Source organism: Syngnathus floridae, chromosome 8 (assembly GCF_059516105.1).
Source record: "Syngnathus floridae isolate MCC-2025c chromosome 8, RoL_Sflo_1.0, whole genome shotgun sequence".
Taxonomy (NCBI): domain Eukaryota; kingdom Metazoa; phylum Chordata; class Actinopteri; order Syngnathiformes; family Syngnathidae; genus Syngnathus; species Syngnathus floridae.
In genome coordinates, this window is record NC_142420.1 from 7,551,505 (window position 1) to 7,566,012 (window position 14,508).

The following is a 14,508-nucleotide window of genomic DNA, read 5'->3' on the forward strand; positions in this document are numbered from 1 at the left end:
TTGTCCGGCATGTAGCTCATTCATACTCGTCATTGTGCTAATGAGGCGCGTTGGCCCTTGAACACTCCAGGCTGGCTTCTTCACAGGGGAGCTCCCGCCACGTGGCCCCATTGATGACGGCTCCGTTCTCGGCGGAGCATCTCTTCCCTTTAATCATCCCTCTTGTTCAAACTTCCGCTGTCATAGCCCCAGGCGAGTCACAAGTGCGAACTCACCACCGTTTCATCAATATTCTGTCATTTTTATTTCCTCCCCGCAGGACGGTACCGTGATACATTTTTCTCACAGTGATGAACTGTTCCGGCCATATGGGCTCGCTGTCACGGGATTTAACGAATAGTTTGAGGCTGTACTATGTAAAACACAATTCACGGGACTTAACGAATAGTTTCAGGCTGTACTATGTAAAACACAATTTGGAATATGACCTACACTGACAGCATGTAATACAACATAAAGAGGAAAAAAACACTTGAGTGTGCCTTCCAAAACATGATCAATCGCACTATGATCATATTTTGAGGATGCTTCCTGAGGTTATGATGACAAAGTATTTGTCTGCTCTCTGAGTCTAACAACACTGCAGCTCTGCTTAAGATCCCGAACAGATTTTCAAGTGAGGACTAATTATTGACATAAGAGTGGTTCTGACACATTTTCTCATTTTAATAAGAATAAATAGACTTGGTTGTGTATTTTCCACTTCTATGATAGTGTCCCGTTTTAAGCAAGCAGTCACTATAGTGCTTTCTCCTAATCCAGCGTGCAGTGTGCTAATCCCAATCAAATTCCAGACAGAGCAAAGATATGTTAGTAGCGTTAGCCGCCGTCTATTTTTGGAACCAACTTTTTTTTTTCCCTTTTTTGTGTGTTTCAACACAGAGCTTTGCCGTCGCATTAAATTAAGGGCACGGTGACTCATTTTCAGCAACGCACTTTAGAGTTGAAAATAATGTTATGTCTCAAGGGTGTGACAATACCGTTCAATATTATTATTGGATGGAGAGCGAGTTTGACAGCGAAGTCGGTGGCTGCGCGGCAGCTGATTTCATTCTGTGCGCACTTTCTTTGAGGCAGCAGTTTTTAATCACATTGTGTGACAAGTGATAAATATGCATTAGTTAAAAAAGCATCAATTGAATCTGTCATTTACTTTTAGATGTTTTGCTGAGATGCAGACATTATGATGGTTTGAAAAAAAATTCAGTCTACACTTAGTATGTAAAATAATGTAATAATAATGTAAAATAAGAAAAAAAAAAAAAAAAACTAACCCTCAGTTTGTCAAGTGTCCATTCCCAGGAGGCGGAGCTCTAACAGTCCCACAAGACTGTCATTGTCACCACTGTCAGCGGGAGCTATTAGAAGGAGGAATGTCCTGCTCAGGCGAGAGCTTTGTTGAGTTCTCCGTGTTAAATTGTGTTTGTAGTCTTTCACTGTGGCAGATTAGAAATGGCATGAAAAATGAGAGGGAAGTTTAAGGCTTGCAGCTAAGTGTTGTTGTGATATAGAGCAGAAGCCTTTGCGTCAAGATGGCACCTATAAAACGCAATTTCTTAATGGCGGCTTTCATGGTGTTCAAGCTGGTAAAGTCACACTGGGGAGTTGGTGTTGACTGATATTGATTGGCCAGCGTCTCTGTGCGGTCTACTTACCTGCTGAAGTCGCTTTAGAGAGGGAGGCCATTGAGAGCAAGGCCCCAAAAAGCAAGTAGAACATCATCACGAGGGATCATTTTAGTCCATTCCCTTTCTACTCAGGTCGTGATTGCCGCAAACCATTTCATCCAGTACAAGTTGAGATTTCTTCTTGGTGGAACCCCCAAAGCCCAACACAATCCGTTCCGTGATGCTGGCTGACTTTCTTCCTTCCATCCATCCATCCATCCATCCATCCATCCATCCATCCATCCATCCATCCATCCATCCATCCATCCATCCATCCATCCATCCATCCATCCATCCATCCATCCATCCATCCATCCATCCATCCATCCATCCATCCATCCATCCATCCATCCATCCATCCATCCATCCATCCATCCATCCATTTGCTGTAGGGCTCGTAATTAGGGTCACGGATGAGCTGGATGCTATCCCAGCTGATTTATGTAAGAGTCTACAAACATATAGACAAATAAGGATTCATACTCATATTTGCACCATTGGACAATTTCCAAATCATGTTGCGGTTAGCTGATTTCCAAATTAATCAGTTACACTGATTGTGACATGAAATGGAATCGTAGTCGATTAGGAAGTGGCCTGAAGCTTGTGTCACTCGACACAAATAAAGGAGAAATGATTGTGTTTGCGTAATGTATCTTACAAGTCATTCATTGCAAAAAAAAAAACATGATTAGAGTTTGCAAGCGCAACTGAGTTGCCAAGAGAAGCTAAAAAGTGGCTTAACTTCTTTTCTTCCTCTACTAGTAGATTTTCTTTTTATAACTTACCAAATGAGCTGGAAACCGAGAACTAGATTTGAACCGCTGAAAAGTGGCACAAAATAACCAAAGAGAGTATTATACCCAAAATAATTTTTCCCGCCTGCTTTATTTGCATATCAGCTTACATATAAAATAGCAGCTCTGGCCTGGAAGCTGCTATTTTGTAGTCTTGCAACAACAAGGAGAACGAGATAATACAAGACTGGACGGCTGACAATCTCAAGGTCTCACAACACGTCAAAGTCAATTTGCGCTCGGAGATCTTATAGCCGAGAAGGAGATTCATTGTCTGGACCAAAATTGATCAGGAATCTGATGAGAAAGCAAAGCTATTCTGACCGTGGCCTGTGAGAAACTATTCCATCTCTCCTCAGAGCGGTCGCTGGTCAGCCTCGAGGCCTGGCCGGGGGTCTGGTATGAACTCCGCCTTACTTGCTGACCTCTGTAATTGAGACGCAGGAAGAACACTGCAAACACGTATCAAAAGGAAAACTATTTTAACGCAGAATGCCGTAGCGGTTGCCAGTGAAAACAAGTCCATCGAGGAGTCGTCTGCCCCTCGTGGTTTTGGTGGAGAGGCCTTCTGCGGACTCTGTGATTAAAAGGAACACGCACTAATTTAGCTCCAACTGGCCGCCGCAGTAGAAAGTCAGTGTCAGGCAGGCAGGACATCCCTAGATAAATGGCTATTTAAGTAGACGCTGAAAGAGGCAGAATGCCAGATGGAGTCATTCTTTGAAGGAGAAACTCCAAGGGTCATGCGTCAAGTTTTCGTCAGATAGCCTTAAGTCCCGTTTCTACCAGTTCACTTCGGTTAACCGCAGTGCGGTTCAGATCCATAAATCCCGATCAGGCTACCACCGCGGGTTGCGTAGGTAGGAGGCACACAGCTGGGTCAACTACGTCAATAGTGTGACATCATAGCAGCAAGACAAGATGTAATTCGCCGATGAATTATGGCTAGATGATATACGTACGTACGCGGTATAGTCGACAAACAACTGCCTGTTTGGCTCAACGCAAGATTACCAGACTGTACTCTTCTGTCTGGTACCCCAGAAAAAAAGCCCAATTATCTTTGTGTACCAGGCAGAATCATGATCTAACCTTATTATTCATCACTATCGTGAAAACGAAGGGGCTCAGAGCTGAGCCCTGATGCACCCCACCTTAAACTCCTGCCACTCACGACTTCCTCATGCAGTGCCACAGTTCTTCTCAGAGTACAACGATATAATGCAGGTCATTCTCTGTGTTCCTTAGTGACTAAGGCTTAGACAAAATAAAACCAATAATAGTGCTTAGCTTGAGTTTTTAGAAACATCACTTGTGATCAGTCATCCACATGAATACCAGCGATTGGAACTGTTAGCCGTTCAATTCTGACACATTAAACTCATTCGAGCATGCATCCAAGCATTAATGGACCTTGCTTTATGCAACATGCTACTTCAAGAAAAGGGCATCCCCCTCAAATTGTTCCTACAAACTGGACGCATAGACTCTGGTAATGCTTAATTGGCTAGAAGATGTTTCTTAAAATACTTTTACTTGAGCGTCAACTATCTGAAAAGGGCACAGGAAAGCTGTCGGGTATCAGTGCCGAGCTGTCGCCTCACACGCAGAAATCCACAATGACTGATGTGTGTACGTGTGTTTGTCTGACAAATATTGGAAGAAAGGCTGTGGAGCATCTGCACACAACACGCCCACTCTAAGAATCCAAAGACAATTATCTCATTGGCTCATGCTGTTTTTTCCCCCATAATTAATTATTCTCCTCAAACACTTCCCCATGTGTAATACAGTATGTAAATAAATACTCTTCTGTACTTCCAGTACATTGAGGAGAATGATAGTTTGAATCGTGGAAAGCTTAAGCCACCTCAGCGCTAAAACTTATCAAGCAACTTTTAAGTTGTGTTTCCTGCTGAACGAATCTTTGGAGTGTGGTTTTGTGAACATCTTGTCTCCTATCGTTTGAGGAAAGAAGCCATGCTAAAGAACGTGCTACTTTTATTAGTGATGCAACACTCATGCCCCACTTTTTCTGAGAGAGGCAAAGCGATACTTCTTAGAATAAGAAGCTTTTTAGTGGAAGATCACAGGCCGTGAAGCGGCGGTAGTTTCGCCTTCACTTAGGACAAAAGGCTACCGGGAAAAGCAAAGAGAGAGAACAATCACAAGACACAATGGAGTCGTAGATACTTTATGACGGGCTTGCTGCACTTTTTCTTCCCTCAAAGCGGTAGTGAGAGCTTGAATTGTATGTAACTACCGTCAATCACTGCCTTTGGACTAAACTCCTAATAGCATTTATGATTTCAATTTTTGTTTCATTGACGAAAACCTGTCCTTTTCAGTGTTTGAGCCTTAGGAACCCGAAATTTAGGGTTGCGGGTGAGCTGGAGCCGATTCCAGCTGACTTTGTACAAAAGGTACAAAATGGAATGCTCTAATTTGATATGTTGCCATGTATTTTGAAGAGAAAAAGAAATACTTCAGGACGTTCCTTCTTAAGTCTTCCGCTAGGACACAGTGATATCTAGTGGAGGTTGACAGTAGTTGCACCCAGTCAACCATATTTTACTTATTTATTTATGGGCAATGTGAACGCAAGAGGGAGAGGGTAGGCTGACCTTTCCCAGAAGCGGCTTTATTGTTGTGTGAAAATGTTTTCCCTCCCGTTTAAATGATCTCCATTAATCATCAAATGCATAAGCGTTTCCCCTCAGCACATGATTTATTTGCCACTTAATCTGACTTCAAATATGTAAAGAAGAGTGAGAAATTAGATTTTTTTTGTAACAGAGCGCAAGAAGCAACATTTAAATAATGATCTGCTGAAATACAATCAAATCTATCCTTTGCATGCTTTAACCTTTATAATTTTAAATCGTTTGTGTGACTTTATTAAAAGCTTCCAACCTAGTTATTTTCAGCAGCAAATTAAAACTGAATACATTAATAGTATTCCCATTAAATATTTAGACTGTTTACGCTTCTGCAGATAGAGGCCCAATCATCAAAACGAAGCAACAATAAGCCAAGACATCCCAAGTCGAGTCACATATTTCTGCATATTTGCATCATTAAAATATAACTTTTTCACTCTGGGTTCAATCCACATCTTTTTCACGGACCCTGCAGATGTCGAGTGACGTTAAGCTAATCTTGAACGTGCAAAGGTTTTTAGTCCAACATCGCCTCATCGTCAATCTGTGGCAGCACAGTGCGTCTGCGGTGACCCTCTGGGCAGCATCGGAGCGGCTGAGGTGCCTTGGCATCAGTGTGACAGGATTAACACATCAAAAGCGCCGCCGAGGCCCACAGCAGCGTGGCGCGCTCAGCACAGCACCTTTCATGTTCTGCTCAGGTTCACCGCAATTTCACAAGCCAACCTGTAAACCGGGCACACACACACATACACAAAAATTATGGGGCCAGCCCGCCTTTATCAGACACTCTCCTCAACTCTAGCGAAATATGTCACCATTTGCATGCTCGATGAAAGTTTGGAGTTGAACACGCTCAAGTCAGAAAGCACATAATAAAGTGAGATCTGAAAGAATATTGAGCCTTGGGGTTGGGGGCGTTGTCATTTCTGCTATCCTGCCTGTTCTAATACAGAGGCTTAAAAAAAGGCCCTGGACTGTTTGACGGTGGAATAGTAATCAGGTCTATTTTGGAGCTTTATGTGGTCTTTGGGGTCTTCGTCTGAAAAAGTTGGGGCAGCCAATGATACCAAGCTTTAAAGGTTAACGGTGACCGCAAATGCAACCCAAATTTTAGTATTATCGTACAAGCTCATTTAAGGTTCCAAAGGGGCGCATTAGTTCGACGTGACGATGTGTAATGTTCTCAATGGCCTCACTAAATGCTTTGCTTTTTATTCTTTCTGCTTAGGTTGTTGACATAAAAGAGAAACTCAAGCAGTCCAAGAGATTTTGGTCCAATCTGCCTGAGGAGATGTGTGTGGACACCAGGCTTGCTGTTGGGAATGCTTCTGATGATCAGTGCTGGAATGGACACACCAAGGGGAGGTAAAAAGTCCAGTTGACTGACCTATCTGCTCTTTCCGAGGGGAACAAATGGTGTTCTGACAAGCAAAAAAAAAAAAGTAATGGAATCAAACAACAATCCTCTGCTGCTTTATCAAAGAAGCCAGTGTAGTGTGTCAGATGTTTGAAACCGTATTATTTTTTTTTGTTGACCGGACGGAATGTTGTGTCATTTCGAAATGCTTTGTCTTCATACTAAGAAAGAAGCAACTCATGAGATTGAGGGTGACTCATCAAAAGATAATGGCCTCCTATTTTTTTTCTAGGGCTAGTTTCACAAGATGTCTTTGTGTGTTAGAGAGCACAACATTCACATTTAAAATGACTAAGCTGACTTGCCTTGACAAAAAACATCCTGAGTGTTTTATCCTCTTCAAAAGGTATTTCCCAGAAGTGGTAACGGATGGATTAACCAACCAGGTAAACAACCCCGAGGTCAATGTGGACATCACCCGTCCGGACACGTTCATCCGTCAGCAGATCATGGCTCTCCGAGTGATGACAAACAAGCTGAAAAATGCCTATAATGGCAACGATATCTACTTTCAGGACTCAAGTGAGTTTATACCTTGTGCCATTTTTTTTTTTTATGTCATTTACTTATTTTACAGTATAAGCAGAAAAGCAAACAAAAGAGGAAAAAAAGAATAGATTAAAAATAAATAGACCACAAGACATTCTGTGGAACTTGGAGTCAGCTTGCAATCTAGTGGTTAGCGCGAGACTCTAATGTAGCTGTGTATACGTGACCTCAGTGTACCACTTTGTTATTTGGCGCAAATGCATGCATCCAATGAAGTCCTATTTATTATTTCTATGCACAAAATCATTTTCTTTTTAATTACATATTGTCTTGTTCTCTAAATCGCCAGTTTTAATTATGAATCCATTTGTTTGTCTCGCCGTAGGCGACGAGGGTAGCGGTTCCGGCAGCGGAAGCGGCTGCACAGAGGCCTGCCCCACAGAGGCAGATGTGGCCCCTCCCGAAGCCCCGGGCGTGGAAGCCGACCGGAGGGGTCCGGTAGACGGCACTTGTTCATCCCACGCTCCCCCCTCAAGCCTCTTAACCATAGTGGCCCTCTTGGCTGTGCTACTCCAAATACATTGGAGATAATGCAGGGGGAAACAGGTGGGGACGAGCTTTTCCACACAGGATTCAGACTGAACAAATCAAGTCAGTCATGCATCAATTTTCCCACTTTCCCAAAGAATGCACATTTTATTGACTTGATAGTTCACATGGTTCCTCTGTTCGACGCTGAAGCCGGCCCCATGATCTCCGCTTGAGAGATTAAAACTATTTTTTATTCAAGGAAAAAAAAAAGGCAACAACTTTTTGCACATATATGTCAGGCAGCAATGTCTGCCCCCAAGTGGAAGAAAATAGCACGCACTTTGATTGTTTTGATTTTTTGTGTTAAGGAAAAAATATATGTGTGTGTTTAAGATCATTTTTAAAAATGTGCTTATTGATGACTTCAAGTGGTACAGTTGTGTTCAATGTAACATTTAAATCAGATTCAAACGATTTAATGGCAGGAGTGACAGAGTTTAACTTGCAACTTTAATTTCCATGAAATCATCAGCACTAATAATGAATTTGCTTTCATTTTAAATAGTTTTTTTTATTCATCTATCATATTCTCAAAAGGATTTCAAGTATGTCTTAATAGTCTGTCCTCATGCCATACAAAAGGGAAAATTGTAATATACTTGCATTTGCCATTTGCCTTGCAACACATTCATTAACCTTCTGCAAAATATTCCAAACATTCTTTTTTTGTTTGTTTGTTTCAATTAAGCTGTCTTAAGAGAAGACAGTCTTGGCTGCCGTGCCTCCATTGCCATTTTGTATTTATCCACAAGGCTAATTGTTGTTAGCATCTATCCATTGAAAGTACAGACATTCTGTCCATAAAAATATAAATGCTGAAAATTGTTTGCTCACTATTAGTGAAGCTCTCTTCAATAAAACGCCCCCCCCTCCTCAAAAAAAAAAAAAAAAAAAAAAATGAAGGCCGGCAAACTATTATTTACCGTAAATGGATCTTGCTATGTTTGAAATTCCGAGCGATAAGAATAAGTTGAAGGCTATTTCTATTATGATTCTGGAAAACATGCAACCATACAGAAATATTTCAGTGACGAGACACTGAATGAATATGTTAAATTAGCATCAGATGCTCATTGGTTAGATGTTTTGAATTTGAATCTTAAAACGCCCATGTCGAGTATCTGCTGATCTCTATTTGTGCCATTTCTTGAGCTGCACTAGCACAATAATGCAGAATCTAAGGGGATTATTAAAGAGAGAGTGCAACAAAATGCAAAGAAAAGGGGCCCCTGAACGTGTTTTGTGAAGTCTGAACGTTGGTGGGTGTGTGTGTGCAGCCCAGGCAGGCTGGATCCACAGTCACCTGTGAAATGAGAATCCGTGGAGAGTGCAGAGCGGACAGGCCTGAATGGGTCTAGTCACTCGAGCGGATTGTCGAAGGTGTTGAGGGGCCTGGCCGACCAAAAGCAGCCTCTGTGTGCGTCCATTTCAGAACATATCAGCGAGGACTTTTCAAGTGTACAGTGTGTCATTCAAAAAAAAAAAAGATTCTTTATAATGAATAGTGCTCTCATGTTTTGTATCATCAAACCTTTAATGGTCATATTTTTGCAATAAAAGGTTGAGGGGAAAAAAATATATCCAGAGATGGAAATGCTTCAAGTCACTTTTTATTTCTCATCAGTGCATTGTTGTTATATGACGTTACATTCAAATGAACTCAGCTTGACTTTGATTTCAAGCGGATGAGCAAATATGCCTTACAATGCAATTAATTAAAGAGGATGATTGCATTCAGTGTTTTTGTACTGTTCTTAAGAATAAATATTTGTAAAAACATTACTATAGGTTCTCATTTGTGATGACTCCGGAATGATAAAATGATTCATTTCTTTCTAAATAGATGACATCAATTTAATGTGATTTTTTATTTTTATTTCAAGCATTATAAAGTGTTCATTTATTATATGATTTTAATTGTTTCTACAACAGTGACTCCCCATCACGATGTTGTGTGCCGTGAGAGCTCATCAGGTCGTAAAAATGATTTACTACAATTAAATGGAACGCCGTTCATCAATTTATGCCGACAGGGTAGTGACAATTAATTGTTTGTCCACTAGATGGCAGAAGGAACAATTAACCTATATTTTGTGCACTATAACTTAACATATCCAAATTTCACACTAAAGTAAATCAATTTGTATTAAATCAGTGGAATAAACTTTTGTAAATATTCTTAATGTGACTACTTTTGGCGTTGCACTGTGAAATTTTCTCATTCAAAATATGTGACGTGACAACAGGGATTGAGAACTTTGTTCTTATGAGGGACCTTTACAGTTTTTGTGTTGGACAAGTTTGATCTAGATTTCAGGCTGGATGTTTATATGCCCCCGGACCGTAGGTTCTCCACCCCCGCTCTACACGATTAATATGTTCCTCTTGTTTCATTTCCTTCTGCTACTGCAAAGTATTAAGGATCTACGCTTCGTCCGTATACTTCCTGTGCGTGAAGTCCGCTTTTATCAGGGGTTCGAAGCCTGTGTTTCTGCGCTGGCGAAGGTAGAGCACAAAGATAAGGAGGAGCGCCAGGAGCCCGATGAAGACTCCCCCAAGAGTTGATCCCACCACAAACACTGCCGATCCTCCTGCGTCTGAAAGAATGCAAAAATTATCATTGGCAATCTAATGCAGAAATGATATTTTATTGTCTCTCAATTTCTATGTATACATTTATTCATATATAAATACATATATAAAAAAGAAAAAGTTTCCGGTTCACGTATGTGACGCGTGGAATTGCGTCATAGAAAACGATCACCTTGACCAGGTACATACACATTGAACATGTTAACAGTTAAAGATGTTTTTATTTTATTTTTTTCTTCATGTTAATCGCTCATTTTCATCTGTTTAGCCCCTTTAGTTTTCCCGTGAACAGTTTCTTATTGACTTAATATGCGGTTTGTTTTCAGGTGCGCCTTCAATTGGCAAGGTAGCTGCTAACGCCAGCGAGTCTTTGGAGGAGCATGACGGAAATATATTTTCTTCTTCTTTGGAAGGAGTAGTGGATACAACTGTGCTTGCATGTGGACCATCTTTGCAAACATTTTTCACGGTAGGAAGTGCTTCTTATTTCTAATATCGGATCGCTGTGACGTCATGTCTCTATGACTTTTTGAAAAGAGAGTTGCATAGATGTGGGTTGCCTATAAGAGACGATTCTTGATAGTATTGAACATTTTGTGGCGTTTGGTTTGTTGCAATGACTTGGCCTGCTCACACTGCAAAACTGATTGCAAGTAAAAAATACTTCTCCATGCATTTGCTTATTATTTTTGTGGTTAGTTTGGAGCAGAAAAAAATGTGGCTAGCTTTTGCAGGATCTGTACTGTGGGCATGAAGTTTGACACCTGTCCACTAGAACATATACTCTTTTTTTCCATTTTCTTTTGCACTGATTATTTTTATAGTTGTGTGACACATAGGTTTTTGTGTTAAAATGGATGATGAATGTTGTGCACTATTTTCATCTGCGTTTTTATTTCTCCAGTTTTATTTATTTATATTTATTTGTTTTTATATATTTTTTTAGCGTTCCCGTTCTGTCATAGTGGCAGTAAGTTTGAGGTTTTATCGTATGGGCATAATTGATAAATAAACTGACATTGGCCACTTGCTTACCTTCAAAGTCAACAGCGTAGGAATATCCCAACTGCTCTGATGGTATGTAGATCTCTTCATTTGTGATCGGTGGGAAGAACGGAACCATGTTGTAGTCTCGGTTATGACCGATGGGGGCCATTTCATCCGGGAAGGTGGCATTGGAAGGGACAAACCTCCTCATCCACTCATCAAAAATGGCATCAGTGAAAGCGTGGAGAACCTAAAAGGCAAGCGGTCAGAATTTAACACCCCTTAGCGTTTGACTTCTGAGCACGCTGTGAAATTGGACTCTGACCAGGAAGATGGGGTCGTTGGCTGCAGAGTGGGGCAAAGAGCTGGTTCCGTTGAGCAAAGCGTGGACCAGGTTGTGGAGATTGTTGACAGTTTCATCCAGTTCGCCGTCGGGCTTGTCATACCCTTCCAGGGCGTTTCTGTGTATCAAAACATTTGATAACAGAGTGCAGTGTAGTCGCGGGTGGCTGAAGCTCTAATTTGAAAGTCCACCTGAAGCTGAAGGAAGAGTTGGTGAAGTATGGAGGGCTGTCAAAGTCCCGGATACCCAGGCAGCTGCGAACGTCACTCATGGTGGGCATAGTTGCGTTAGCTCCTCTCATCACACCTCTCTGAATCAACCCCTCATTGGTGCCATTGCAAAGGGTCACCAGACGATTGTAGTCATCCAAACTGCAATGAGCACAAGACGTTGTTTCTCGGTGCAGATTTATAATAAAAACATGTAGGATATTTAAAAAAAAAAAGAATACAGATCTCAGTGCATACCTGTTACACACCACGCCCCAATTCGAGAATCTGGACTGGCTACTGATGAGGGAGGGGTTGTCGGGGTTTCGGCCTCCCAGCAGAGCGTCTGTGCACACGTCACAATCGTTTTGCCCGGTGGCAAAGTTCCAGAAAGGTACTGCAAAGTTCTCATTGCCAGTCAACCTCTGTGGGGAAAACAGAGAATTAGGGGTTTATGGGTATTAGCATGGCTTTGCAAGACACTTGTGTGTGTGCTTTCATTAGGCAAATTTGGGAGATTGACACATCCCGAACCCTTTCTGCTTTATACGTTGCTTCCATTTCTTTATTTTTAAAATAAACATCTTGTATGTAATAAGGAAACCATCCAAACTTTCACGTCGGGTTTTTCCAGCAAGTTTTTGTACCTGTAGGTCTCTTTCCAAACTGAGGAGGTGATACCTATGCCAGGTGATGAATGCAGGTCCTTTGTGTGAGAAATCAATTGCTTTGAATGGCCGACCGGGACCTATAGGGAAATAGAGCAAAAAAGAAAAATCTGATTTTATGCATAGCAAAAAAATAGGTTCAAACTTTCAGACTACAGCTCCTAAAGTTCTGTGACCTTGAACGACACCTATATAAATATTGATAGCGGCTGAGGACAGGCTGATAACAACAGTAGATTATTTGCAGTAATTTATGCATAATTCATTTAATTGTTTTATATAGCGTAATGTCATTCAAGCCTTTCAAAGCAAAAAAAAACAATTGCCTTCTTTTCAACTTTCAACAATTGTAGATTCCCTTGTCTGACGCTCCTTTTAATTAATCAATGATTTGGAATGTGACGATGATAGTGACTACTCACCAAGTAGAGTATCTCGTACAGAGTAGTAGTGTTGCCACACAAAGAAATCGTAAATGGAGATGTTGGCAAACTGGGGCTCGGTTCCATTTGGCCCCAGAAGGCCCAGCCAGTGCTGAGTGGCAATCATGTAATCTGGGTGGATGGTGGTTTTAGCCAGTTGCAGGGCATCGAGGAATTCCTGGAGCTCTGCAGAGCTCAGCGTCAGGATGTCCTTGCGGATGACGGCAGCTTTCCTCTGGTCGCAGTTTGGTCCCGTCCAGCCGAATTTACACTGCCCGCAGTTATAGCCTGCAAAGTTGCCTAAAACACCAAAAAAGTATTCATTTAATCATGAGTGATCGGATTACTGTAATAATCAATAAATATAATACAATAATTGGACTCACCATTACACCTGCAAGTCTGGTTGAAGAATTTGGTGGGCCATCTCTCCCGGTCATCGACATTCCTGAGCCTGTACGGACCTCCCCAGGGTTTGGTGTCGACTCGGACAGCGGTGCAGTTTCCTCTCCCCGTCAGGGTGCCGCATATGTTTTCAGAATCGGAGCCCAGAGCAGGGCAGCACCGCTTGGACACAATCCCCTCCACGGTGCAGCATGCTCGAGGGAACTGAGCCTCACCGGGTTGCAGAAATAAGCAAAAAAGGCTGAAAAGTAAAACAATCTTCATTTTCCACCCACTTGTTTATTCCGGTCCGTAGGGAAAAATCTGCTTGTCGATCAACTGGAGTCCGGCTTCCCTCCCTGGTTGTGTATCTTCAAATTAGATACGGAGAAAATTTGTGGAAATGGCACTTAAAGTCGAGTCATCTTGTGTTGCAATTGGTTTCACACACATTAAGAACCACGCTATTTTGTGTTGGGGCTTTAGTAGAGCTGGGTGGGATTAGACTAGTTGGTCTTGTGACCATCACCTGACTGGCGAGCTGAAAAGCAAGACTGAGAAACATGTTTGCCTGAAGGGCCCATTAGGCATAAGACTTTAATGAACTTTATCAAGACTGTATTCAATAAGTTCTCTGAAAAAGATGAATCAGATTAAAGTTTTAGAAACAATAAGTGGGTTAACTTAAGTGCACAAAATAACAGGATAATTCTCTTGGCAACTGTTGTCCTTTCAATCAAAGCTTTGTAATGATAACCCGAGGGCAGGAAAGTTTTTTCCAAGAATCTTTCAGTTTTCAGACCGAGTGTGCATGATGCAAAGGGTGCAATTCATGTGATCCTTGATGACGGTGGAACGTTAACGTGTAGCTTCCGAATGTGTTGGGAATCACACTCATTTGTCATATTTTGATACATCAATATGCTAATCAATACATTTGATGCAAATCAATCTTATTCTGGAATATATAAAAAATATGTTTATGTTGAATTTTATTTTTAAAAGATTACTGGATTTTATTTATTTATTTATTTTTTAATCTGGCATTTTGTTGACCATAACTTGACTAGATTTTACACATGCTAAAAGCAGGTCCTAATTATGGCGCAGGTGGCGTAATGTAATTTTTGTTCTGATTTTATTTATTTTTTTTAATCTGGCATTTTGTTGACCATAACTAGACTAGATTTTAGACATGCTAAAAGCAGGTCCTAATTATGGCGCAGGTGGCGTAATGTAATTTTTGTTCTCTCACAACGGCGCACAATGGCTCAAATGC

At 41.3% G+C, this 14,508-nt stretch overlaps 2 protein-coding genes across 3 annotated transcripts in view; one reads left to right on the forward strand and one right to left on the reverse strand.

Annotated features, from left to right (window-relative positions):
- LOC148394305 (glypican-6-like) overlaps window positions 1-9,397 on the forward strand; it is a 53,693-nt gene extending 44,296 nt beyond the window's left edge. For both annotated transcript variants that reach the window (XM_088383508.1, XM_088383509.1), the window contains 3 exons: window positions 6,356-6,492; window positions 6,891-7,066; window positions 7,419-9,397. In XM_088383508.1, the coding sequence (XP_088239634.1) occupies window positions 6,356-6,492; window positions 6,891-7,066; window positions 7,419-7,624 (519 nt within the window). In that variant the 3' untranslated portion in view covers window positions 7,625-9,397. The remainder of the gene's footprint in view (window positions 1-6,355; window positions 6,493-6,890; window positions 7,067-7,418) is intronic.
- dct (dopachrome tautomerase) lies at window positions 9,219-13,926 on the reverse strand. The gene is made up of 8 exons (XM_088383510.1): window positions 13,232-13,926; window positions 12,846-13,145; window positions 12,403-12,503; window positions 12,014-12,180; window positions 11,738-11,917; window positions 11,529-11,664; window positions 11,252-11,453; window positions 9,219-10,221 (listed from the first exon to the last, which is right to left on the reverse strand). Exons 1-8 carry the CDS (start codon window positions 13,512-13,514, stop codon window positions 10,049-10,051), a joined length of 1,542 nt encoding a protein of 513 aa, XP_088239636.1. The 5' UTR covers window positions 13,515-13,926; the 3' UTR covers window positions 9,219-10,048.
- Window positions 13,927-14,508: the final 582 nt, after the last annotated feature.